The sequence below is a fragment of the Alexandromys fortis genome, unplaced genomic scaffold, assembly GCF_014885135.2.
Source record: "Alexandromys fortis isolate MF-2015 unplaced genomic scaffold, M_Fortis_MF-2015_v1.1 scaffold_38, whole genome shotgun sequence".
Lineage (NCBI taxonomy): Eukaryota > Metazoa > Chordata > Mammalia > Rodentia > Cricetidae > Alexandromys > Alexandromys fortis.
In genome coordinates this window covers 12142829-12170508 of record NW_026067916.1, presented here as the reverse complement: position 1 = coordinate 12170508, position 27680 = coordinate 12142829, and the positions used below count along the sequence as shown (strand labels likewise).

General features: G+C 44.7%; 2 protein-coding genes across 4 annotated transcripts in view; one reads left to right on the top strand and one right to left on the bottom strand.

Moving 5' to 3' along the window:
- The window catches only part of Ccdc146 (coiled-coil domain containing 146), a 110292-nt gene that overhangs the window by 15708 nt on the left and 66904 nt on the right, over window positions 1-27680 (top strand). For 2 of the 3 annotated variants that reach the window (XM_050139793.1, XM_050139797.1), the window contains exon 2: window positions 5930-6173. In XM_050139793.1, the coding sequence (XP_049995750.1) occupies window positions 5988-6173 (186 nt within the window). In that variant the 5' untranslated portion in view covers window positions 5930-5987. The remainder of the gene's footprint in view (window positions 1-5929; window positions 6174-27680) is intronic. The other variant, XM_050139794.1, reaches the window with a different exon arrangement.
- Window positions 19386-25044, bottom strand: Fgl2 (fibrinogen like 2). The gene is made up of 2 exons (XM_050139817.1): window positions 24302-25044; window positions 19386-22601 (listed from the first exon to the last, which is right to left on the bottom strand). Exons 1-2 carry the CDS (start codon window positions 24984-24986, stop codon window positions 21895-21897), a joined length of 1392 nt encoding a protein of 463 aa, XP_049995774.1. The 5' UTR covers window positions 24987-25044; the 3' UTR covers window positions 19386-21894.

The following is a 27680-nucleotide window of genomic DNA, read 5'->3' as shown; positions in this document are numbered from 1 at the left end:
TGGGGCCATCCCTGGGCTGCTGGGCCTGGGTTCTATAAGGTGAGCTGAGCCAATCATGGGAAGCAAACCCGTAAGCAGCTCCCCTCTATGGCCTCTGCATCAGCTCCTGCTTCTGGGATTCCACCCTGTTTGAGTTCCTGTCCCGAATTCCTTTAGTGATGAACACCAATGCTGAAGTATAGATCTAATAAACCCTTTCCTCCCCAACTTGCTCTTTGGTTGTGGTGTTTGGCCACAGCAATAGAAGATAAATTGGTTCCAGTGTAGTGAGGTGTTTCTATGACAGACCTGACCATGTTCTGGGGAGGACTGAGGAAGGACCTTGGAATTTGGGCCTAGAAGAACCATTTAGCGTTAAGAGCTCTGTGGGATGCTCTTTTGAAACTTGGAAGGTAAGGCTATTGGGAGCAGTGCAGAGGTCAGAGGCCCGGCTTGTGAAGTTTCAGAGGGAAGTTTAAAGACTCTGTCAGGGCCATCTGCTATTTTGAATAAAGATTCTGTGGTTCTGGTAGCTGGGGCTGAAGAATCGGCTGAGGTTAACAAGACACAGAACTGCTGAAGTAACGCTCTGCTTTGCTGGGACGTTCGATGCTGGTCAGCTGGAGCTAAGAAATTAGCGATGATTAAGAAGATGCCAGCATCACTGAGGGGAACTTTTCTGGCAGCCAGACTTGGTTAGATGTAAGAGTCACCCAGGTGGTATTGGGTGTGACGGCATGACGGGGTCATGGAGAGCAGCTGAGGCTTGGCACTGTGAGAGGCCAGCAGAGCCAGCCAGAGCCTGGAAGACAAGCTGTGTGTGCTGGAGAGGGTGGAGCAGAAGTGACCCCAAGCCCTTTGGAGGAGTTCAGAAGACTGCGTGGATCCCAGACACTAGACAGTTGGAATTTTGTTTTGCTTTAACTTGATTGTGACTGTTCCCTGATCTTTCCCGCTGGAAGTAAGAAAGTATTTGCCTGGGTTGAGAGACTTGAATTTTAAAAGGCTTTGTAGTTTTAAAGAGATCGACTGAAGTTTTAATGTGCTTGAATCTGTAAAGCCTGTGGAACTTTTAAAGTTACCTGAGGTCTTGGGGATGAATAAGAAGGGAAGGGTTATGTTTGTGTGTCAAGAGTCATTGAAGAAGCCTCAGCTGAGGAAATGCCTCCTTGAGATCCAACAGTAAGGCATTTTCTCATTTAGTGATTGATGGGGGAAGGTCCAGTTCATGGTGGGTGTGCCATCTCTGGGCTGCTGATCCTGGACTCTATAAGAAAACAGGCTGAGCCAACCATGAGAAACAAGCCCCCGTACACAGCTCCCCTCCATGGCCTCTGCATCAGCTCCTGCCTCTGGGAGTTCCTGTCCTTACTTCCTTCGATGGTGAACAGTGATGCTGACATGTGAGCCAAATAAACCCTTTCCTCCCCATCTTGTTCTTTGGTCCTGGTGTTTGGTCACAACAATAGACACCCTCTCTAAGACAACAAGCAAGCCTACAGCCTTGCTTAGAGTCTGGCAATCTCCACAGGCTGAACAAAGACCCAAGAAACACCAAGATGACTATTAAATGATTGCGTACTTGAAATTCAGCCAATGCATGAAGCTGACTTGTTTAGAGGTCGGTCTCTCTAGAAAAAACTATCTTATGATACTGTCGTATTAACTTTTCCGGGGGAGACCTCAGCAAAGAACCGCTTCCCCCAAATAGAGCACCAACCATAGACAAAACATAATGATGGTGGAGTCCTAGTGTGGGTGAAGGCAGCCCCACCCCTCCGGCACCCTGGGAGACCACCTCAGCCGGGGCAGAGTCCTCCCCCAGTGTGGGTGAAAGCAGCCCCACAACTACATAGACGGAGTGTTCCCACTTCTCCAGTACCTGGGGAGACCACCTCAGCCGGGGCAGAGTCCCCTCCTAGTGTGGGTGAAGGCAGCCCACAACTACATAGATGGAGGGTGCCCACCCCTCCGGCACCCAGGGAGACCGCTTCAGCCTGCTCTTCCAGAGGACCCTGATCCAATTTCCAGCACCCATATGGTGGCTGACAACTGTGTGTAACTCTGGTTCTAGGGAATCTGGTGCCCTCCTCTGCCCTCTGAGGGTACGACATACATGTGATGTACAGAGACCAACGTACATGTAAAACACCATGCATATAAAATCTTGAAAATTGTTTTAAGGAATGCAGTAGCCATAGTGCTTAAAAACCAGTGCTTTACAAGTGAGGCTCATCGGGTCCAGATGTTAGTTTTTGAAATGACATTTTAGAGATTTACCCTGATGTTGTCAACCTTCTCGGTTAAACACTGCCAAAATTATGTGCAATTTTGTATTCCCAAGAGCAGCTCTCATCATTTTCAATTATGTCAATTAAAAACTAAATTGCAAAAGTATAAATTTTGTTAGCCTAATAAATTATTTTGCAGAAAAAAATGAGTCAGAAAAAATCTTATGACTAGGCAAGATGTTACTGCACTATTACATATTTTACCATGTAAAATTATTATACAACGTTTTCTTGCAATTTATGTTGTTTGTATTTGTTTCCATTTATTTTTTTTTCATTTCATTTAATCATCACTAAATTGATTGTCTTTTGTAAGCAATAAAAGATTTAAGGGTTAAATTTTATATTTTGGGAAATTTTCATAGTAAATTTTTTTGCATTTTGAACAACAACAACAACAACAACAACAAAAACCCTCACACGACTCCTTTTTTGATCTGGGTTAGGCAGCTCCTCAGGAAGCCTATTAGAGAAAAAGCTTTTCCAAGCTGGTGACAAACCAGGGCGGAGCTGCAGCGTGGCTTCACTGGAACTGCCACTTGGTCAAACCAGTGTCCTAACACGCTCACTACGTGATCATCAGTTCAATGGCTTAGCGGTCCTGGCTGATGTCACCGTCAGTTCACTTGCTTAGGGGTCCTGGCTGACTATATCACTGTTAGCTAACTGTCTTAGGGGTCCTGGCTGACTATGTCACTGTTAGCTAACTGTCTTAGGGGTCCTGGCTGACTATGTCACTGTTAGCTAACTGTCTTAGGGGTCCTGGCTGACTACGTCACTGTTAGCTAACTGGCTTAGGGGTCCTGGCTGGAAATCCAAGCACGTGACTTGCAGTGAGAAGAGCAGCTGAAACCGTTTGCTCCACTGGAAATCCTGATGCACATTCTTGTAGTGATAGGAGCGGCGAGGCTGCATCCCCGGCACCCGGCCGCCCGCATGGCTCTAGCTTATACCCCGAAATAATTACACGGAAACTGTATTCTTTTAAACACTGCCTGGCCCGGCTAGTTCCAGCCTCTTATTGGCTAGCTCTTACATATCTATCTAAACCCATTTCTAATAATCTGTGTAGCCCACAAGGTGGCTTACCAGAGAAGATCTTAACCTGCGTCTGTCTGGAGTGGGAGAATCATGGTGACTCTCTGACTCAGCTTCTTTCTCCCAGCATCCTGTTCTGTTTACTCCACCCACCTAAGGGTGGGCCTATCAAATGGGCTAAGGCAGTTTCTTTATTAATAAGAAATCACTCCCACATCATTTCCCCTTTTTCTGTTTAAACAAAAAAGAAAGGCTTTAACTTTAACATAGTAAAATTACATATAAAAAACAGTTATCAAACAAAAATTACAGTTACAATATTTATATCTATTTTATCTTTTATCATAACTAAGGAAAACTATAACTATCTATTCATTCTTTAACTCCATCAAAGACTCCAAAAGGGTATAATACTACCTAAGTAAACAAGAAATAAGAAAACTCTAGAAATGACAGAGTCATCTCGCTGCCTGGACAGTCACCCAAAGTTCTTCGGTACCGTTGGGGCATCCATCTTCGGCCTACAGGCCCATGGTATCCAGAGACATTTCCATGAAGCAGGAAATTTCAAAGACAGTTCAGTCACTTTCTGCTGTGTCCTGCAGAATGTCTCGTAGACTCTTTCATTTATCAGGAACCCCGAAAGACCATCTCACCTTTAGGCAAGTTCAGTAGTCCTCTCTCTGCGGGTTCTCTGTGTCCAGTTTATGCAATAGTCCAGGCAAGAGCAGTTTCTTGCCCAAATGGCTATCAAACTCCATAAGGATCCTCTTCGATGCCCATCTTCCTCTTGAAGTAGCTGGTGCTGCCAGGAGCAGACGTGTCTCCTTGTCATGAAAAGCCCTAAGTTATTAAAATATTTTAAATGCCATATTCTGCAGTCTTAGATATGAAGAATGTCTATCTAACTGAAATATATCTCTATATATCTAGAAAATCTAACTAACATGACTACAAGCTTTACTATCATCAATGATTATCCATTAGCAACCTATATTTCCTAATTGTACATTACATTTTAAAATGAACTACACAATCACAATACCTTAATCAAGATCAAAAATACATATACATATAACAAAATTGACCTTAAAATCCATACCAATGCAAATTATTCATATCTATATCACATTCCGTGTTGTGTATCGCTTGCTGGGTGTTGAAGATTCCTAGGCAAATGCAGCTTCCTTCTTAAGGAGTATGATTAGGGAGACTGTAGTTGGTTCTTTTTTTTTTTTTTTTAATCTCTGGGGCCCGCCTCCCAGCTCCCAAATAATTACATGGAGACTTATTCTTACTTATGAATTTCTGGCCTTAGCTTGTTTCTCGTCAGATTTTCTAACTTAAACTATCCCATTTCTCTTTAACGTTTTGCCCCTGGGACCGTTATCTTTCTTTATTCTGTATAACTTTTCCGTCTTACTCTGTGACCGGCTCTGAGGCTGGGCGACTGGCCCCTGGTGCCCTCCCTCATCCTTTTTCTCACTCCTCACTCTCTCTAACCTAGATTTCTCCTCCTATTTAGTCCCTCTGTCCGGCAGTCCTGCCTATCCCTCTCCTGCCTTGCTATTGGCATTCAGCTCTTTATTAGACCAATCAGGTGTTTTAGGCAGGCTCAGTATCATGGCTTCATGGAATTAAACAAATGCAAGATAAAAGAACACAGCACATCTTTGCATCACTAAACAAATATTCCGCAGCATAAACAAATGTAACCCATCTTAAACTAATATTCCACCACAGGAGACAATATGAAAAATAATAAATTTTTAAGAGTGACTACGGAAGCCTGGACAGCTACATGCTATAGAAGTATCAGAAAACAAAGTGCAATTGACCTAATAGGTAACTAGAGAGGCCCTGCCCACAGTCATATGTGGTCATGTGTGCCCCGTGTTCTTGTTGCAGCCACTTTGCTCCTTGGAATTAAATGGGGGAAAGGGTCTGCTGCTTGAGATGAGACGTGTCCTGAGCCTGCTGAATCACTGTGCCTGTTCCTCTGCCTGGGATTAGACATGTCCCGACCCTGCTGAGAATGACCATGCCTCTTCCTCTGCTCGGCTTCCTAAGAGCCTGTTTCTGTCCCCCCGCACCCTGCCCCTGCCCGCATCTCAAGCTGGCCATTGGTTGATATTTTCCACCCTGCTATTAATTTTAGGACATAAGTGTATACATAGTTTGCATGTATGTGGGTTCACATGTTGGGGGCAGTGTGCATGTGGAGGCCCCAGGTTGATGTCCAGAATTACTTTCTTTGATTGGTCTTTCACCTTATCCTTTGGGTCAGGGTCTCTCTCTCTCTCTCTCTCTCTCTCTCTCTCTCTCTCTCTCTCTCTCTCTAGTGGTTTTTCGAGACAGGGTTTAGCTGTAGTTTGAGAGCGTGTCCTGGAACTAGCTCTTGTAGACCAGGCTGGTGCTTGCTCAGGCCTGGGCTTTGTTCCAGAAAGAGAGAGAGAGGAGAGAGAGAGAGAGAGAGAGAGAGAGAGAGAGAGAGAGAGAGAGGAGAGAGAGAGGGAGGAGACAGAGAGAGGAGAGAGAGAGAGAGAGAGGAGAGAGGGAGGGATGCAGACAGACAGAGGTGGACTCATTTTACTTTCTACGATTTCCTGTCACTCTGAAAGTGAAGAAGACATGCTTAGACAGCTGGATCGGAACTGACTGACTTCAGAACTGTGCAGCATGGAAGAGAGCAGCACAGACACAGAAGGAGAGAACGAAGCCGACGAGGAGGAGGAGGAAGCCTCAGAGAGGGAGAGGAGGAAGGACCAGAAGGACCGCCCCTTCGCCATCGTGCCCACAGTTAACATTCGAGAGGAGCGGCTGGTGGATTTAGCCGAAACGCCAGCTTTCCGCTGTCTGCACGAGGTACGCTCCTCTGTCTATTGTTGCTAGAGTAACACCTAATCACCACCACTTAAAATTCCAGGTCCACGTCATCGTCGAAGTGCTGTGCCGCACAGCTCCTGGAGGCCTTAGTCATATGCATGGGCTGAAAGTTTTTAAAAACAAAATGGATCCTGCCTTTCTTCCTAGGCTAATACAGTATGTAGGCTCCTTTAGAGATAATGTTTACATACACATTGTCCATTAAGTGAATTTCAGAGGTTGGTGCATGACATCTATATCTTTCTTTAATTATTGCATATTATGTACTCATTAACTTTCATGAGATGAAGACAAAAAATCTAGCCCCAACACTCATTTCCAGGGACCTAGGGTCCAACTGGTTCTTCCTGGCGTCCCCTGTCAGCCTTCCCTGCTAGCTCGTCCCCAGCCTTTGGGACTCTGCTGAGCCCCAGAACCTCGCTCTGCTAGGGATCCACAGCTGCCACACTTGGCTGGGACCAGAACACTCACCCATCAAAGGTGAAGTTAGAATCCCGTCCATCAGTTCAGCTCTACAGAAAAGGTTTACTACATACCAGGAGTTTCTGGGACACCAGAAATAAATGAGGAGAAAAACCCACAGAAACCAGAAAATACCACAAATTAATAAGTACTGTTCATTTTTAACACGATCTCGATTCCTCAATAGAAAGACATATTGGATTAGAAAACAGGGTCCACTTCTCTGCTGCATCTGAGAAACATACCTCACCAGCAAGGACAGACATTACCTTAGAGCATCTGAGAAACACACCTCACCAGCAAGGACAGACATTACCTTAGAGCATCCGTACCTTAGAGCATCCGAGAAACACACCTCACAAGGACAGACATCACCTTAGAGCATCCAAGAAACACACCTCACAAGGACAGACATCACCTTAGAGCATCCGAGAAACACACCTCACAAGGACAGACATCACCTTAGAGCATCCGAGAAACACACCTCACAAGGACAGACATCACCTTAGAGCATCCGAGAAACACACCTCACAAGGACAGACATCACCTTAGAGCATCCGAGAAACACACCTCACAAGGACAGACATCACCTTAGAGCATCCGAGAAACACACCTCACAAGGACAGACATCACCTTAGAGCATCCGAGAAACACACCTCACAAGGACAGACATCACCTTAGAGCATCCGAGAAACACACCTCACAAGGACAGACATCACCTTAGAGCATCCGAGAAACACACCTCACAAGGACAGACATCACCTTAGAGCATCCGAGAAACACACCTCACAAGGACAGACATCACCTTAGAGCATCCGAGAAACACACCTCACAAGGACAGACATCACCTTAGAGCATCCGAGAAACACACCTCACAAGGACAGACATCACCTTAGAGCATCCGAGAAACACACCTCACAAGGACAGACATCACCTTAGAGCATCCGAGAAACACACCTCACAAGGACAGACATTACCTTAGAGCATCTGAGAAACACACCTCACAAGGACAGACATCACCTTAGAGCATCCGAGAAACACACCTCACAAGGACAGACATCACCTTAGAGCATCCGAGAAACACACCTCACAAGGACAGACATCACCTTAGAGTCCAAGCACGGAGAAAGGTGTCCCAAGCAAATGCAGCCAAGAATCAGGCCTGCAGACCTATTTTAGTATTTGAAAAAGTAGACTTCAATCCCAAACCATTCACCAGAGAGACAGAAGAACAATACCTTCTCACTAAAGGAAAAACCCACCAAGAGGACCTAAGTAAACATCTGTGCACCAAGCACAAGGGCACCAAGTCCATAGAAGAAACACGGTATAGCTAAAGTCACACATGGCCTCACACGGCCATAATGGGCAGCTTCAGTGCCCTGCGCCCACCAACACACAGGTCATCCAGATAAAAACTGGATAGAGAAGCACTGGGATTGAGTGACGCCAGAAATCAGATGGATGTTATGTATTTGATTTTGTTCTTGCAACCACACACCTGTCTGACACCCCTTGACTCCAGGTCAGGTGTGTCTTGGTTCCGAGAGAGCTCAAGATCAAATTAGAAACTATAACATCACAACTTGAATTCACACACACACTCTCTCACATACACACACACACACACACACACACACACACACACACACGTGCTGGACAGTTTTGTGTCAGCTGGACACAAGCTAGCGTTACCTGAAAGGAGGGACCCCCAATTTAGAAAATGCCTGTATAAGATCCATTTTCTTCATTGGTGATAGATGGCAGAGGGCCCATCCCATGGTGGGTGGTGCCATCCCTGGGCTACTGGGTCTTTTAAGAAGGAGGGCTGAGCAATATATGGGGAGCAAACCAGTAGCAACACCGCTCCATGCCCTCCGCATCAGCTCCTGCCTCCAGGATCCTGCCCTGTCTGAGTTCCTGTCCTCACTTCCTTCAGTGAAGTGTAAGCTAAATAAACCCTTTCCTCCCCAACTTGTTTTTGGTCAGTGTTCATCACAGCAAGTAGAGAAATCCTAGCTAAGACAACAGCTATCCAGTGCTAATAGTAAAACACTCAGGTATTTATTTTTAATCCAAAGATGAAACACAAAAGAGTTGTTTTGTAAAATCAAAAGAAAATTTGGGATAGCTTCTTACATATTTATCTTCAACAAAACAATTTTTAACAACTTTGAAACTCTCTAGAGACAGACGCTTGTACAACTTGCTATCAATCACCACCAGCCTGAGCTTCTTCTCCAGGTGCTGAGGTAAACACTGAGGAAGCAATAGAACGGAAAAGGGTTTACCGTGGCCCACAGTCCAAAGGCGCGGGCTGCAGCAGCGGGGGTCACGTGACTGGTGACGTCACACCACGCTCAGCAGAGAGCAGCAAATGCTTCTTTCTGCTCACCTCACGCTCCCCTTTTCATGCAGTCTCTTGATGCGGTCCTCCACTGGAGACTTTTCCTAAATTTAGAGGTGACAAATACAGAAGCCTGTGGAAACCTCCATATTTAAAAAAAAAAATGTGATGTAAGATGTTTTCCCCAAATCCTGCCCACTCGCATTACCACATAAAACTTAAATCCCAGATGGTGCCCTTCCATGGGCCACACTCTGTAAGTCCTGTAGCTCTCCCCAACCTTCCGGAACCTCACTGAACTTCCACCGCCTTCAGAGCACTGCGGGAGCTTTTCTGGTCTCCAGCTCGTGACATTTATCGTTGGACTTCACTTGGTACATAGTCAATGTCCAATTTTTGTGGAATCTTCTCATAAGACACTGCACCAAAGACTTGATAGTTCTTTGTAGATACTCCGACTACATAAAGTGATAATATCCTCAAGAGAGGAAGCGCATTGTTCCGAAAGATGCTTGGGAGCCGAGCCATGAGTTCATCAGTGGACATGGGCTAGTGTAGAGATCTGTTTATCCATTTCCCACTGATTCCTAAGCATGAGGTCTGTTGTCCTGTTGGAAAGTTTTCTGTTTTAAAATTTTTCATGTATAACACATGTGAAGTAAAATTCACGAATGTTAGGTGGGCAGCTCCTTGAATCTTTACCCTGCCTACAACCAACACATGGAGATTGAATTCTCCAAATTCTGTTTCCCCTTCTGTGCTCTTTGTCAGTTAAACATGAATTTTAAGTGTTCTGGAATTTATCATTTTTACCACCATGTCCTCAATCAAATCCAAATATATTTCTAGCAGCCTAGGAATTTCTCTGGGAGCCTTCCCAGCTGTTGCTCCCACCAAAGGTAACTCCTGTTCTGACTTAACCACTGTATGTTAGTTTGCTTCTTCCTAATCGTGGCACAGGAAATCCATGGCATGTCTTTGTTCATGACTCCTCTGTTTGTCCTTGTATTGCTGAGATTCATGAATAACGCTGTGTCTAAAAGCAGGGTGATTGTCTTGCTGCTGCATAGGATCTCACATCTACTAATGAATTCATTTCTCTTGGGTATGTGTCTTGGAGTGAGGCTGCTCTGTCGTAATGCAGATTTAAAAGCAGGCTTAACAGAGTTCTCGTCTTCAATGGGCCTCACGTTAGATGCTGAAATGCATGCATGGTTAATTTTGTTCCTGTCTGTGTGCAGTGGCATTCACTTATAAGTTTGACTGTTGTTGTCGGGTGTCTGTGTGCCAGGTGTTTTACTCTGCCCAAATCCAGAAGCTATGTAATCACTTCATCTTAATGCCATGAATACAAATTAATGCTTTATTTTCTTTGGCTGGCTTCTTGACTCTTTAATCAGAAACCAGTGTGAGCCTTCCTTCTCCTTTCCGGCAAATAATGCTCAAGGAAACAGTTAAGTTTTTGACATAGCTGGGTCAGGTGCTAGAGAACAAGACGCACCGACGCCATCGGGAGGCACAGGGAGCATGCACTCAGGGATCCTGACACGACGGCATGTGCGTCAGGGAGCACGCTTACCCTGTAGCCTGATACTATGGGCATGCGCATCAGGAAACACGCTTACCCTGTAGCCTGATGCTTTGGGCATGCGCATCAGGAAATATGCTTACCCTGTAGCCTGATACTATGGGCATGCGCATCAGGAAACACGCTTACCCTGTAGCCTGATACTACGGGCATGCGCGTCAGGGAGCATGCGCTCAGGGATCCTGATACTACAGTTAGCAAGATATGAAAATCAAAAAGAGAAAGAAATGAAAATCACATAACAAGAGCATTACACATTTATCCTTCCCATTTATATATAGTATTTATTTTAAAGGTCAATTTATAAAAGCCAGGACAGGCAAAACAGCATTTTCCCACTTCTGTCTACGGTCTCATCCTCCCCTTCCTACCTGAAGAGCCTCTTACTTTCTCATCCTCACAATCTTCCCTGAGCCTCTACAGTTCACCAGGCCGAAGGGTAAGGTGCAAGAAAATGTGGTGGCCACCATGTGGCCTTCATCTACTTGTATTCTTTTTCTCTCTTTTGGTTTATATGGGTCTCCACGTTTTCTGACTATTGTGGGCCTCCCATGGGACGTGAGTGTGGACACTGGTGTGTGTGTGTGTGTGTTTTCACATTCATAGTTACTATTTTCTATTGACATTTTATCTGTTATAAGAACTTGCTTGAACATTAAGAATAAACTCCTTTCTGTGTGTGGTCGTATAATACTATAATCCATCTACTAGGAGGTAGAGACAAGAAGATCATGTTTGAGGCCACCCTAGCCAGGCTATGGAGACTGTGTCTCAGTGTTTACAAAATGGCTGGTGGTGTACCTTAGTGTTAGACCATATGATGGTGTGAGGCCCCGAGCCTTCCTGAGGGTTCAGGAAAGGACTTTAAAATTAGATGCTGGTTTGTTGTTGTTGTTGTTGTTTGGTTTTAGTAGTTATTATGAACAGATGTTGCTTTTGAAAGTAAGAACTAGGAGAAATAATTCATGCTATTATTCTCTCCTTAAATAAAAGAAAGACCATGCCTTGGAGGGGAAATAAGTTGGTTTTGGAAAGCCGTGGGTCTCTGAGACTGGACATCTTGTGTACCCATGGCATTCTAAGAACTGAGAATTGAAACCGAAAGTTTAAGTATTGAAATCAAGAATACCCTTTCCAATCGGAATATGTGGATTGCTGTCGCTGAGAAACCATTGCCATCCATACACGGAGCCCTGGGCAATGAACAGAACGGACAGGACCGGGAACTCGGGCATCTGGTACCCAGATTTACAGGTGACACTGGCTAACGAACCAGCACCAGTAAGGAAGTGGAGGCAGCACCATCGCTCGCTCTCTGAACAGCAAGACCAGGTTGTCAGTGGCTGAGCAGTGAGATGTCCCAGACTGGGACGTTCTACCACAGGCTAGCAGAAGCCTCATAACAAAGTTGTTTCAGCCATGAGTTTAGCTTTTAAACTAAAACTAATATTTAATTTGTAAAAACTGCACATAGCACAAAATTCAAAGGGCAGAGAACCATACACAATGCAAGTTAGTGAGCCCTCTACCCCATTCCACTCTCCGAAGTCCACCCCTCAGAGCCACAGTGATGAGCCACCTTTTATGTCTGTGCACAAACAAGGAAGTGGTATCAGAATACACATTTACACATACAAATTTATGTTCATATTATGGTATGATTCACATAGTCTTTCAGCATAACACTTTTTTAGCAATTCTCTGTCCTGAGAGTTTGGTCGTTCTCAATCTTGGCTTCCATTAGAAACAATGATAGATTGGATAATCTTAGGCTTCCACTAGAAACAACGATAGATTGGATAATCTTAGGCTTCCATTAGAAACAATGATAGATTGGATAATCTTAGGCTTCCATTAGAAACAATGATAGACTGGATACCCTTGTATGCATCATTTCACACTGGGATTATCAGATTAAAAAGACAAACTCCGAATAGTGGGGCTGCTGGGCCAGTGGGTATATTTAGTTCTGAATCTTTATGATAAAGTATATTAATTTTTACGTTTATGGTGATGTTGAGCATTCTCTTGCTCCAGCCCAGCATCTTCCGGAACACTTCCACCAGCAAAACTGAAACTTGGCGTTCATTAAACAGTTTCCCACTTCCCCTTTCTGGAGCCCCTGAACCACCCTCCCCCCTGCTCTTCATCTTCATCTCTGAATGTGGCCACCCCACGCCGCCCCTGTAAGTGGAATCACACGTCAGTCTCCTGTGTGCAGCTGACTGATTCTGCGTAGCACAGTGTCATGAAGGTTCAGCCTCGTGGAGCCTCTGTCAGAATTTCACCCTGCGTGATTATCCACGCTCGTGTCAGTGAACACCTCAGCTCTGTTCGTTTCTCAGCTTCTCCCAACATGATAGACAAATATCTCTTCCAGATCCCGTTTGTAAAACATTGTTAAATATCAAGAAATGCAATCGCCGGGTCGTAGTCTGTGTATTTAAACTGTGTCTTCATTGTTATGATGCCTTCCCTGGAAGATTGTAACAATTTGCAACCATATACGCGTCTCCCTTTATTCCAACCAGCACTGCCTGCTATGTAATGTTTTTAAATTGTTTTTATTTTTGAGATTGTAATATATTTAAATCATTCCTCCCTTCCCTTCCTCCAAACCCTCCTATACATCCTTCCTTGCTCTCTCTCCAACTCATGGCTTCTCTCATTATGGTTGTTGTATTCCTGGGATGTTTTATTACTTGGGGGGTGGTGACATTTTATCATACCCTTGTATTTACCTTGCAGTAAGGGGGGCTGGGCTTCTGTTTCTACATCAGACTATCCTGAAAGACAGCATACTGGGCTAGGGAGGTAGCTCAGTTGGCAGAGTGAGTGGTTGCCTAATACACACAAGACCCTGGGTTCAGGATTCTCAGCCTGACACAGTGGCACATAGTGTTCAATCCCAGCATTTGGGAGGTGGAGGCAGGCGGTCAGGAATTCAAGATGTCATCTGCTACATAGAAAACCTAAAGCCAGCCTCAGCCACATGAGAATCTGTGGCACACCACACACACACACACACACACAACATGAATAGAAATTTTGACGTTTGGGAAGGCCAACCAGTCAGGAGATGATCACACAGTAATAGCTATTTTCATACTCGCGGTTCCTAAGCAGATGGATGTCGTGTGCTGGAAGGGGCCAGGGCAAAGTATTAGAGTAGATCGCGAGGTGGACAGAAAGGCAGAACTGGGGAAGAAGCTTGACCGTGGTGTCTGAGCTAAAGAGCATCTAAATAATCTCCACGGTTCTCCGGGGTGTTATGTGCTCTGAGGTGCTTAGAGCAGCTGAGGTGTGCGCTCTGCATTGGTTAGCTGGTATTTGAGAAGTGTGGCTGGGGAGGTCAAGGAAGGATAAGATGAGAAGCTGGAAGCCGAAGGCTGGGTGACTCACACAGACCACATTATCGGGTTGACAGAGCAAGGTGTGGCCAGCTCATGCATGCAGGGCACATGGAATGCACCATTGTAGGAGCTAAACATGCTGTTAAGCGGAGGCCCGTCTGTGCTTCCTTTGCGTGTGTCTTTTCTTAACATTCTACTTTCCCCTGGGGCGCTTGAAGTTTTTCTTATAAATTCGTAGGAATTCTCTACACATTATTCTCTCTAAAGACCTTTGTGTATAGTGTGCGTTCTTTTAGTTTTTGTTTGCTCGTGGCGCTTTATTCCCAATACGGAAATGCATCTTAGACACTCGAATCGATTGTTGCTTTGCAGCTCCAGGATTTTGTCATACCCTGAAAGACCTTTGTTACCCTGGGGCTATAAATTTGTTTCCTGTGCTTTCTCATAGCACCTTGACGATTCGAGTCATATCTGAACCTTTGCTCCATCTGCGGTAGTGTGAAGGAAAAGGAAGGAGACACCAGCAACACGTTAGAGCCCAAAGTCAAATCCGTTGTCGTGGGACACAAAAGTACTTTTCACAGTCTCGCCCATGTGAACCAAACTGAAGCAAACAGGCATCCCTGGGTAGAGTCATTAATATAAATGGGGGGGGGGTACAAGAATTAGCTGGTATTAATCCTCAGATTTTTTTTTTTTTTGCTCCCTGTAATACGTGTGTATGGACTATCTTTGAATAGCCTAAATTTTAATACTTTGATGGGAAAAGATCAGTAGGTGGTGTGGGAATGTTTGGATAAAGATAATTCCTGGTTCTGCTCTGTGTGCTAGCTGCCAGCGAGGCTTTCGGGTTCCCTGAGTCTTGTTAGATTATTGAAGCATTTTTTTTTTTATTCCAGCTCATGTCCCTTCTTCACAGCTGCCATACTGTCTGTAGTGATGACGCATCGTTTCAGGGTTATGTCAGTCTTCTCTCTCCTCCCAGAATCCACACACAGACAGGTCCTCTGAGTCACATAAACATCAGTCCCCGCTCTCGCTCCAGAGGGACCACAGGGGGAGCCTCTGAACCGGCTGCACACGCGTGGACAGAACTTTCTGGCCTTGACCCTCGCCCAGCACAGAATGAAGGAAATGCAGATTCTTTGCAGAAAGCCTTGAGAAGCCACAGGGCCCTGCTAAGGTGTCTCCTCAGGAAAAGGAAGCGTGAGTTTCACGGCTCACCCAGTGCAAAACTGGCTAAAATTCCTCACGAGCACAGGAGATTCCTAAAGAGGTCCAGAGGCTCCTGTCTCACCCTCAGGCTATGCTTTTCTTTGTAGCTCCACCCACTTTCTCCTTGCTGTCTGTTGCTGTTTTACGAAGCAGTGTTCAATTTTCTTTCCAGAACCTTCCCACCCAACATCCCATGGTCCTCTCCAGGCCCAGGCGGGAGGAGATTACAAATAGTTATCTTTGAAATTTCCTTTGCTTATCATTGCCGCTTCCTTGTCTTCAGCAGTCAAATCCCTCAGCAGCCATCTGAGCCACCATCTTCTGTTCCCGCTCCCTGCTGCAGCCAAATTAGTTCCTGCTTCCTAGAGCTCCGGACTTTCCACTCGGCTGGTGCCTCTGCTCCTGTACCCGGAGGGAGGGAGGGCGTGCCGCGCTTCCGAGTTGGAGCCATTTCTTGTTCTCATTTTGGACCAGCTGGGGTCCCAAGTTCTTCCCCAAGTTTCTCCCTTGCACACGGAGCTTCTCACGCCTCCTGTAACCTCGGCCTGCTGCGGTACTGATCTCTCGCTTCTTTCCTTTCCTGTTTAAAGCGAATCTGAAGTGACTTCAGGATGCGCTGAGGGCAGGAAGCTCCTTGCAGACTTTTCTGTGTGTAGCTGCCCTAGGAGAGAGAGAGGGAGAGAGAGAGAGAGAGAGAGAGAGAGAGAGAGAGAGAGAGAGAGAGAGAGAATACACATAATCAGCACTTCTAAAGCAAATGTCCAAAGGAGGCGTCTTCCTTTCTGAGTGCAGTTTTCATATAAAGTCAATCTGAGTTCTTGGTAATTTACATATTTTCATATTCCATATGTATGTATTAGAACGACTATATCATATTTTATTTCACAACCGAACCCCTCAGGAATATGTGACAGAGAAGGAGTGATTATCAAATGTTTTATTTCAGTAAAATAAAAGACCCCAAGATCTAGAAAAGCGGAGCTGTTACAGTTGGGACAATGTTTCAGGCTACAGATGGTCGGAACTTCTCAATCCTGCTTTCTTTGACAGCGCTGACATGTCTGCAGGGGTGTGTGGCCACTGCAGCAGGCAGAGAATCTCTGCCCATAGTTCAGCATGTTAAACACCATCCCTATGTTCACAGTGGAGGTGTCTGTCCTGTTCCACTTCCACAGTTCCCCACGGTCTGGGTCCCTGGGAGAGGGGAGCTTCTAATAGTTGACTTAATTGGGTTTTAAAACTTGGCCAAATGGCTGAAACAATGACTCAGCAGCCAAGAACACGGCTGCTCCTCCAGAGGACCTGGTCCAGTTCCTAGCACCCATGTAATTCCAGTCCCAGGAGATCTAATGCACTCTTCTGGCCATTTAGAGAACTGCATGCATGTTGTGCACACACACACACACACACACACACACACACACACACATAAAACACAAATAATTAAAATCTCAAAAAATTTTAAATGTTTCCTCAAATGGAAATTTTTTTTATAAAATAACCCATACTAATATCATTGATTTATAAAATTGTTCTCTTTAGTAAATGAAAATAAGAACTTTGGCATTTGCATGAGAAGTCACCAGCATTCAGATAACTTGCAAAGCGCTTTGTGTTTGAGTAGAACGCCTCTATCAGTGAATCCTGCCTCATAACCATGGAGCACGCAGTGTTTAGACAGCATGGGGATTTGTCTGCCCTTTCTGTCAGCGCTATTTATTATAAACGTGACTTAGCTTCAGGAAGACAGTTTTTAAACACTAGTTAACTAGGGACAGTAACACCCTTGAAAATGCATTAATTTAAAACTATCTCCTGTCCAAAAATCTTGTATAATTGTTTTGATTGGATACAAACGATCTCAGCTCTAACATGAAGTACTGTGGAAATTTCAGAGGAGGAAGGAGACTGAGGGTCACCGTGTGAGCTTTTCTGTAGAAAATTAGTCACTTTTAAAGAAATACACCAGGAACGTCAGGAAAACTGAAGATGGACGATGGCTCCCACATGATTGACAGTTGGTGGTTAACGCCCCTCCCGGGGAAGGGTCTCGGTGTGAGAGTGAGAAGCGTTGCCTCCTGGAGCAGCTTTCACTAGGCAAACAGAAGATGCAGATGCAGGCAGTGCCCTTGGGCGAGGGCCCAGTGCGGTGTCGGTGAACGTGACTGGCCAGACTCGTTGCTGCCATCCTCATCCAGGGTCAGTGCCAGGAGGGTGGCTAGGAATTTGAGTTTAGCTGCCTCTCGCTTGGGTAACGTTTATAAATACTTGTGAAAGAAATAGCTCAGTATCACTGGTGTCTCTGATGACTCTCGGCTGCTCTCCAGACTCCGAACGTGGATGCTTCTTGCTCCCTTGGCTTGGAACTCGCTCTTCTTAGATCTTTCTCCTCTTTCTTACTCCTTTCTTCGCATCTCTGTTAACATGGAGTCTGTCAGGCCCAGGACCTAAATTATTTTTAGCTCCAGAGTGGAGGCGTGGGAATGCAAACACAACTCACCTAATGTAGCAACAGATCACCAAGATCTTAGCATGTTTGCAGAGGGTAATGTGGGCAGCCTTCCTTGATCCTGGAATTTACTTTCAGGACTGTCGTTCTTTAAAATTCTTAAAGAAAAATAACTTCATCACCTGGAGGTCCCAGGCAATGAGAGACAAAGACACGCGACCATTTTCTGATCTAGTATAAGAAAGTGAAAGTTGTTTTCTTAGAATTAAGTGGGAATCAAAATGAAAAGTCCCGAACTCAGTAAAAAAAAAAAAGAAAGAAAAGAAAACACAACTCTCATAACTATATTGGGAGGGAGTTTTTAGGGATCCTTTATGAAATTTTGAATTTACATCCTGAAAATCTCCAAACAGCTTTTATATCAAAACGTAAAACTAAAGGGGAAGTTCATTAGCGTTCTGTTTCCTAGGTAGCAGAGAGAATGACTTAGGTCAAGTCCACACTTATGCCTACTCTGTCAGTAGACTGAAAAACACCTGTTCCCCAGGCACCGCCTAAATTACAATAGAGGGAACAGAACGACATTAGCATATCCTTAGGATGGCGGCCGGTTGTGCCTTGCCAGGTGGCTCAGAATTTTGACTGCCACACCATGTAGGAATATGGCCTGTATAATTCAGCCTCTACAGTGTCAGCACAGAGACGTCTCCCCTCTATACCCACGGCTCGGTTAGAACCGCCTCCTCTAATCCTCGCTCATGTGGTGCTTGTTGTCATGAAAATTTCTCCTGGGTTAAACTGGGAGGCAGGGTTACCTGTGTTGCCCAGTGGTATATCTCTATCCTCCAAGGAGACTTTCCGGGACACGTGCAGGTATCTGTTAAATGAATTGAGGCAAACTCCACACAAACTTCTCACCTCCAAAAGCCTTTGAGTTTGAAGACATTTCTGGCTTCGGCTTCATTAACACAAGCTGCTATTGATATCAGTATGTTAATTAGGTAGGCGAACTAGTAGAGCAAACCGCTTCTCCTTGACTCATCTTGGTGTGGATAAGTTTTGGTGCAAGTACCTATGCCAACAAACTCATCACTTCTAAAGTTTACTCTCTGTCACACTGCCTCCAAATCTGTCTACATATGTCTTCCTTGGCGCTCTCGCTGAACTGGCAAGGATGTGCAGAGACTTCCCTGCTTCATAATCAGAGCAGGCCCTTGTGGGTTCTGATGAGCAGGATGGAGAAGCCTGGAGAAATCAAACCATTCCTTCAGCAAAGAAAGCAATGGTGTCTCCCAGGCAGACACACAGAGCCTTGACGGACATTGAGGGAGTGGAGTATTCTGGGTTCTCCAAGTGTACCTCTCCTCTCTGGCTCTTCACAGCCGCAGTGAAGACCTTGGCAAGGGTCTGCACCCATCAGGAGAGGAGCGCTAACCCCACCAGTAAGATTACTGATGGCAAAGGGGAGGGAGAGCTAAACACCACAATGGAAAGCGGGAAGTTCCATACCGAGGGTGTGTCCAAATATCCTAAAAGGAAATAGATACTGGTGTTCTTCTATCTATCCATACTGCTTCCTTTTAAAGAAATAATACTCAGTGTTGTTAAAGATTCGGGGATATTATCTAGATCTTGTAAATGTGGTTCAACTTTTCAGATAATAATAGGTACATAAATGTCATTTTACAGACAATGTTTCCGCATTGAAGGATAGATGTGAAGTTTAAATATTTTATTTTACCAGGCCTTAAAGAGACATGAAACATAACCTTAAATATACATCAATGAAAAGAACTTCAAAACAAGAGTTTATTGTTATTATATGCATCCATTTTATCTTTAAAACTTTTTGAGGGGTAAGGGGAAACTACTGAAAGTCAAGGACCAGCCAATACTGGGGTTCAAATGTTTATGTTTCTCATATGCACACTGTATTCATCAGATACAGGAATATATTTGGTGCGTTACTGCTTATCAGCAAAATGACCTTCTCATTTAGTGACAGGAGAATCAGCCAGATTCCTAGGAAATTACTTTCACTCAGCATTTTAAAGGATAGTAATGTTCAGTAATAAAGTAATAATTAAAATCAATGTTAGTCACCCAAAGGAAACCAAGACTCTAAAAATATATATTTGCAAATATGAGCATTGGCATATATTAGTAAACAGTTAAGACAAAGGACTTTTTCAATGAACATGTTAAAGATTATCAAAGTCCACAATATATTTTTAAATGACTGACAGAAAACAATTTAAAAAATAAATTTCTGTGTTAAAGAGTTTATTAGAAAACTGTCATAAGAATATAATAGAAAAAACATTTTGATCCATCCACTGTGCAAAGATAATTTACATGGATTCATTGTTATTCACCAAACTTCCCTGAAAAAGACACAGTAAAAATAAGTGTATACTTTGCTTTGCTATGATCAGCCCATTTTTATGACTGAAATTCTTTTTTTTATGACTGAAATTCTTTAGACTTATATATCATATATAGTTATATATGGTAGACAGGATATAAAACATGTATATTATATAATATCAAAATCTTCTTCGCCTTTTTTTTTGTTCAATTTTTTTGAGACAGGGTTTTTCTATTGCTTTGAAACCTGTCCTAGAACTAGCTCTTGTAGACCAGGCTATTTTGGAACTCACTCTGTAGACCAGGCTGGACTTGAACTCACAGAGACCTGCCTGCCTCTGCCTCCTCGGTGCTGGGATTAAAGGGTGAGGCACCACCCCATCAATTATGTCATTTACATCCAATATTCTACAAAGTAGGTAAGCAGCCTTTGGAATCCATAGTTTACACTTTGGTCATTTAATTCAGCATGTATTCACTTTACTCTGGTAATTTAATTGTATTAATAGTAGATTAATTTTCATTGTATTTACCTGAAAGCTTCATGTTTCATAGTTTTAAAATAATATCTCGCACCTCTTAATTATTTTTCAACAATGGCTGCTGCGTATCTGAAAGTTTAAGTAAAGTCAGTAACTGTCCTCCATAATTGTATTCAAAGACGTTGAATCTGTATGAATGTGTTTTAAAGCTTGGTTAATATATTGAAAACCACACTGAAACGTTAAGACCAAAGTCATCGCTTGCACATTGTGTACTGTGCGCTTTCTTCAGATGCCTGACACACACACAGCGCTCACTGGGGCCTTTCAAATGTGCATGTGAGGCCGCTTGTCTCCCTCTGCAGAGGTCCTTTTGCACAATGATAAAACGAAACTGCTCCTAAAGCCTTTTGGTGTGATCCTCGGCATTCCACCATTAAGAAATTCTAAAAGCTCCAGGAATTATGATTGACATATATATATTGAATGAAACAAGCAATTGACTATTTAGGGTTAAAATTTATAACATTTGAACTATTTCAAAATTCATCTTAATAAATAAATTTATTCTAGAAAGTCAGCTTCCTAGGAAGTTGATCCCTCAACAATAGTATTGCTTTGGGTATGGGATTGGCTTTCAAAGTATTAGGTAAACTTTTTTTTCCCTCTACCATGCCTTTCCCCAAGGAAGCCTTACAGTAGCCTAGCACCTTCATTAAAAACTATTGTGCATATGAAGCAGGGGTTGGCAACAATGTAGCTTTTGCATCGGGTTCTAACTGGCTCTAAACAGTGAATGAAGAACCACTAAGCCAAAGTCTCCAGGGCAATGTCGTTTCCCAGTGGGGATGGAGAAGGGACACACTATGCTACCGCATTCTGAGGCGTTTTGCTGCCATGTTATATATTTCATGAGTATCACATCAATAAGGTTAGCTACAAATATTATGCCCCTGCTTCGTTTTTGAGAACTAAATGCTTTAAGGTCTTCTTGGCTCAAAGAAAGCACTACAGTTCTTGGCTACAAATACATGAGTAGCTTGGGCCCGAAAAGACTGATGGATTTGCAAATGTGCATGTTTAGCCCTAGTGAAAATGAAAGTTGCTTATGTAGACATTTAGCTTGCTGAATAATTTAGTTTTTTTAATTGTAAAAAATAATAAATCTAGTAGGGAACTTTTAACTAATAAAAATTCAAGGGTTTGCAACTATAATGTATGATTGTCAATACCTCCAGGGCTTTCAAGCATTCTGTGTACAATAGCAACAAAGTAGTCTTCTTAGATACTTCTAGCTTTGTTTTAAAAGCTGTGAAGTTTAAAAGGAAATGTGTTGGCCATTCCATTAGCAAAGGAATATAAACTCAGGCCTATGGTAAAGGGCAGAAGGAACTCATTGCCTTTAGACAGGCGCCTGCAGAGATGAACGCTAGCAATTTACGGTTTGAAATTCTTGGGTCTCATCATCATCTTGGCCTGCTTAAAGGAGGACTTGTAGCCACCAGGCTGTGCCTGATTTACCCCCGGCCAGGTGCCCCAGAAAATCCCATTGCGGACACCCTTGTATTTCTGGTGATAATATTTGCCATTTAAGTTGGCAGAGAGACAGGCATCAAACCACCAGCCTGAGCTGTAGTAGAGCCCACAGTTCCCAGAGGGATAGCGGTCATTGTCTCTGTCTGGGGTGGTGAAAAACTTGAGGTCGTGGTTGTAATGTTTATTGAAACGTAAGGCGTCTCCCGCTGTGCCGTTGTAGTTACCGATGTGTAATCGGTACTTCAGAAACTCATTAGCCACGTAAAACTGATCGTACAAGGCATACAGTGTGACACCGTTGAAGTCTTCGAGGTCTATTCTCAAAATCATTTCCTTGCTCTTGGTCAGCAGATGAATCTTGTCATTACCCAGCCAAAACTCTCGGGCAAGGTTCCCAAAGCCGGCTTTGTAGTCTTCCCAGTCCCTGGTGAAGTTGGTGCTTCCGTCAAGGCGAGCCTGTAGCACCGTCCAGCCTCCCCCCATGGTCTCCATGTCACAGAAGACCTCGAAGCTGCTGTGACGGGGATCCGGTGTGACTCTGTAGGTCTCGCTGCTTCTTTTTCCTATCACGTAGTAGTCAGAACAATCTTTGTATATTAGATGCTGAACTGAAAGAAGGAAGAGAGAAAAGCGTGGACATTTGTTAATTACAGCTATGCGTCTGAAGAATTCTTAGACTCCAATTTGATAAGTTAGTCATTGGTGATCATGGAACCTGGCTCTGGTACACTCACCTGGACCTGGTTGCTTAGTAACAGTAGTGAGAACACTAACAGCAAGCAAAGAAAGAGTAGGTGTAAGCAACGTTTAGGGAGGGCCAACTCCCTCCAGAAACTCAGCCAAGCTCTGTAACATTTCCAAGTTGAATCTACACCTCATCCTGGTGAGGCAGAGTTACTGCCAGCTTGCTTGTATAGTCATTTAGTCTCAAAGAAGAGCAATGATCTCTCCCGCTTGGAACAAGTGGTAGGAGCTAGGACATGGGGTCAAATCCCCTGGCAGAGAGCTTGTTCCCATAACCACGCTTTCCTCTGTCCTGGAGCTGAGATGCGCCCAAGTCTCCTAGGACCACATCCTAGACACAATCAACAAAGCTGACAGGCTATGTCCCGAGTAAAGCGTCAACCTCCATCGCCATAACTCACTCATGTTTTACCCGACAGCTGTAGAGAGGTTCAGGTTAGGTAAAGGCTTCCCCAATAATATACCAATATTACTCCGGATATATTACCCAGGATGGGATAGTCAACCAGCATTTTACAGCTTGATCTCTAGAAGAAGCATCAGGGTGATCAGGCTCAGTGTAATCAGTCAACAGGGTTTGTCGAGGTCAGAGACCAACTATTTGTCCCCAGTTAATTTTCATGAAGATCTGAGTCAAGTAAAGTAAGTTTAATATAAGGTACTTGTGGGCCACAAAAATCTATTTGCGTCTATGTAGAACTCATAATATTTCATTTCCTAAAAGTTTTAGGAGAAAAGGTAAATAATAGAATATTTTTGTATCATTACAAGTTACCGTGCCGTGCCACATCTAATATATACCTTGTGATGTCACCTAAAACATCAATGTCTACCTGGTGATATGGGTCACTGGTGACAGTGGTCCCTGACGCCATGACCTATCACCTCCAGGAGACTCTCCACTGTCTCACCAACCTCACAGTCAGGATGGGCACCTGACGGAGAGGTGGCCTTCTGGAGTGTGGCAACACCATCAGTAGCAGCCGGGGGAACTCGGGAACGGCAGGAAGCAGTGCTATGCTCACAGCAGGCAGTTAGTCTGTGGTCTTTATAAACAGCACTGGGACGGTGAGGATGGATATGCCACTCAGTCTTAAACCAAAAGTCTGGCACCCACACGAAGCTGCTTTTGTTCTATGTATAAAATCCCCCGTTCTCACTAGCTAGTTGAGAATCAAGCATAGCAGATTGTTTGCAAAAGCGGTTCAAAGACCACTTGCTGCTCTGAGAAGCGGCCGCCCACCCCAGACCTGATTTCGGTGCCCTTAGTAAGCACAGCCAAGAACTCTATCCCGAGACAGTGAGCAGGCTAAACGCACCGGCCTGGGAGGAGCCTGCTTCTGCTTGTCTGGAGGTCGGCGAGCATAGATCTAGAGACTGACGGCAGCGGCTAATAGGATTTTTGTAATTAGATCCTTTAACCGCATCTCGTTTGAGCAAATACTTGTTTCTCCTGCCGTAACGTGCAGCTGAAAGGCTTATTACTCTCTCGGGTTAATGTTTATGACCACTATCTCGCTACACAGCTTTCACGAACAAATGGTGAGAACCTCGTTACACCTACCCGGCTGCGACTGGATGTATTCTTGGCTGGGACACTTGGAGCATTTGCCGTCCAAACTGTTGACCACAAACGTTAGATTGGCCACTTTGTCGTCCACGTAGGTTTCGATGTTGTTCATATTGACAAGATGGAGCGTCTCCAGGCGCCCTTGCAGCCCCTGGATCTCGTCCTTGGCATTCTTCAGCTCTGAAGTCAGTTTGTTCACCTGACTCTCCAGTTCCTGGACTCGGTTGTCCGGGGCCGCCCCTGCTCCAATCCCGCCCGGGGCCCCGTGGTCGTCAGCCTGCAGCTTGCAGTCCTGGCAGGATTTCTTGAGGTTGTTGACAGCTTCCTTGAGGGTCCGCACTTCTTTGAGCACCTCCTCCATGCTACCAAGCTGCCATGGAAGCTGGAGGGTCAGCGTGGGCAGGGTTAGCTGGAAGGGGCACTGGCTCCCCTCGCACTTCCCGCTGCCCTCCAGCCTGGCAGGGCAGGCGGCCTGGGCGCTCGCATCCCCCAGCCCCTCGGTCAGGTTGTGTGCCTGCCCCGCTGCTCTGCAGGCAGCGAGGACAGCGGAGCTCAGCCAGAACCAGCAGGGAAGCCTCATCCTCGAAGTGCCTGCAGCTGCCCTACCCAGCGCTTTAATAGCCGCTGCCGCCTGACTCAGGCTTTCTGTCTTCCCAGAAAAGGGCGGGCACGTTTGCATCACCACTCACAGCCGCCTCACCGGAGTAAAGGGTGCTCGGCAAGTGCTGCTGGCCAAACGCAGTCCAAACCACACACAATAGAATGCATGCCTGCCGTGGGTGGCTCGCATGCTATTCAAGATTCACTAGCTTGGTTTTTAATAAAGCACAAGGAAAGACTTTTGTTTAAAAAGCAATTGTGATACTAAAGCTCCAAGTATAGTACTCAATTATACTCACCTCCGCCAGCGCTAGCGGGGAAAGAGTTTAAAAGTCTAAATTTAGTCCGTGAGTGAGCGTCTCCCCACTGAATGGTCTAAAATGGAGAAGATTCTCTTTCCTCGGCAGTTTGAGGCATCAAAGACCTCCTATCCTTGAAGGCTAGACTTTCCCTGAATCTTAAGTCCCTTACTGGCTTTTAATCAGAACAAAGAACATCTCTTATGCAAACTTTTTCTTTCCCCTTTTCATCTGTTTGTGAAAGAGAAGAAGACTGGAAGAGGAAAATAAAATGAGGCTGTTTTTTTTTTCCTTTGACAGCACAGGACATAAACTTGTCAGTGCTTAAAACAGGAAAACGCACCGCAGCCAGCTGCTGTCTTCTTCCTTGTTCTGCCCAAGAGCTGGGGCAGAAGACCGCCCGCCTCCTTTAAGTTAACTGTGCATACTGGCCTCTCAAAAGATTTCTTCCTAAAAAGAATTTTATTGCTTAAAAGTTATTTCAACATCACTGACACAGATGAGCCCAAATTCTTTATCTCTACTAGTTACGGTACCCTGTAATCGATATCTTTTTGTTTAGATGGGGTGCTCAGAGCTGGGTGGCCGTAAACTCCTTGATCTTCCGGCCTCTTTCTGCTAAAAGCTGGAGTCACAGGTGTGCACCACCACGTCCAGCTCTCATTTATTTCTCTAGCCAGATTTCCTAAGGCTTTTCTTTACTCTTAATTCAACTAAACTACCCTGTTCAACTTCTCAGGACATGGCAGCCTCACGCTCTGTGTCTGAGACTGTGTTTACTTCTGGATATTGAGAGTCCTGGGCGCCAGGCCTGGCATCACCCCCCAGCTGGACATAATGACCACGAGCTTTGCTGAGCCCCCGTTCCTGTTACAGAGCGAGAGGAATTTAGATGTTCAGTTTCTTTCCTTTTCATTCTATTTGATATATTCAAGCCAATTTTCAACAAAGTTTAACTCCCCCTAAAAAATAGCTCATTTCATTTCACCCTCCTCACCCCCTCAAGTTACGACACTCCCCATGGCAAGGGAGAAACAAATAAATGGGTGATTTTAAAGAGGAAGAATAACATATTAAAAATTACCTTGTAAAGCGGGCCTATATAGGATGAGATTCTGACTTATTAATAAGCTAGAACATGAATCTGTGTCTACCAGCCAAGAACTTATTCTAACCATTGTGTAGCCAACACCGTGCTAGAACATACAGACAACATGCGTGCCAACACCTCGTTCAGCTACCCATTTTTCGTCAGGAGTATTCTCATGATACTCTCCAAATACACAGCACCCTTCTGAGTACTTGGGCTACACTAATAAATCAAAACAACAACAAAACAAACCCAAATCACCTCCCCTTTTTAGAGATCCTGAAGCCTCCTATTTTCTTCATGTCTTCTCCCAGCGTGCACTCAGACTTTCTAATGGCATCCTAAACATTTCACTTCCTAAACGTGACGAAAGCACAGCTTTCTGACCCTTGGCATGGTTCATCGTCCATCTGTTCGGATGAGGAATTCTTCTCTGGGGTTGCAGAGGATTGGTTCTCAACACACCATCATCCAAGGCCTCATGTCATAGCTCTACCTAAGAAGCTTGTGTGCCTTTGAAAACAGGCTGCTGTCTGCCCAGAGACCCCTTAAAATTCTCAAAGTCAAAGTAGGAAGTCACTTTGTTTATCAGTTTTCTTGGCATTGATGTGTGATTTTCAGGATTCTCAACTTAAAAAAAATCATTGTTCCCAAATGGATGTGGTGACATTCCCCTCTAATCTCCACACTTAGGGGGCTGAGGCAGGAAGATCGTGAATTCAAGGAGAGTCTGAGCTACACAGCAAGACTCTGTCTCAAAACGGAGCAAATTGCCAGTCCCTGATGACAAGGCAGACACTAAGCAACTATCTCAAGAGTGAGGCTCAGTCCACCCTGGCGTCGGTGGCTGTGCCCGGGGCAGAGGCTGTGCCCCAGCTGTGTCCCACCTGTGCCCCACCTGTGCCCCGGCTGTGCCAGACCCTCTCACAGACACCGTCTCCCTGTGACCACCTGCCCACGAAGATAAGCACAGAGAGGACTCCAGCAGGTCTGACTCCAAAGTCTGTGTCCTTTCTCCTGTGCGGCACAGAGAGAAGAGGGGAACCCTAATGAGAACAGCCTGTGGCTGGGATCAGCTGGGAGCCAGGCGAGGTTTCTGATCAAAGAAATAGATCCCTCCTCTGCTGGGGTCATTTTAAGGTTTCTTTGTCTGTCCGTCCTTCTGTCCTCCCTCCCTCCCTCCCTCCCTCCCTCCCTCCCTCCCTCCCTCCCTCCTTCCCTCTTGAGAGGAGGAGAGCTGATATTTATTGACAACTTCAAATGCTAATGTACTAGCCTCCTTGATTGCTGTAAAGAAAATTTTCCACAAATTTAACAGCTTGTGGCAACGTGAGTTTTCTCTCAGTTTTGAAAGTCAAAGGTGTAAAGTTAGCATGTTTTTGTT

Bases quoted from the DNA above. Each gene is read 5' to 3' on its own strand.
- Fgl2 (XM_050139817.1), bottom strand. From the start codon at position 24,986: ATGCAAACGTGCCCGCCCTTTTCTGGGAAGACAGAAAGCCTGAGTCAG. The intron at 22,602-24,301 runs GTAGGTGTAACG...TCCTTCTTTCAG, and splicing joins ATACATCCAGTCGCAGCCGG to TTCAGCATCTAATATACAAA.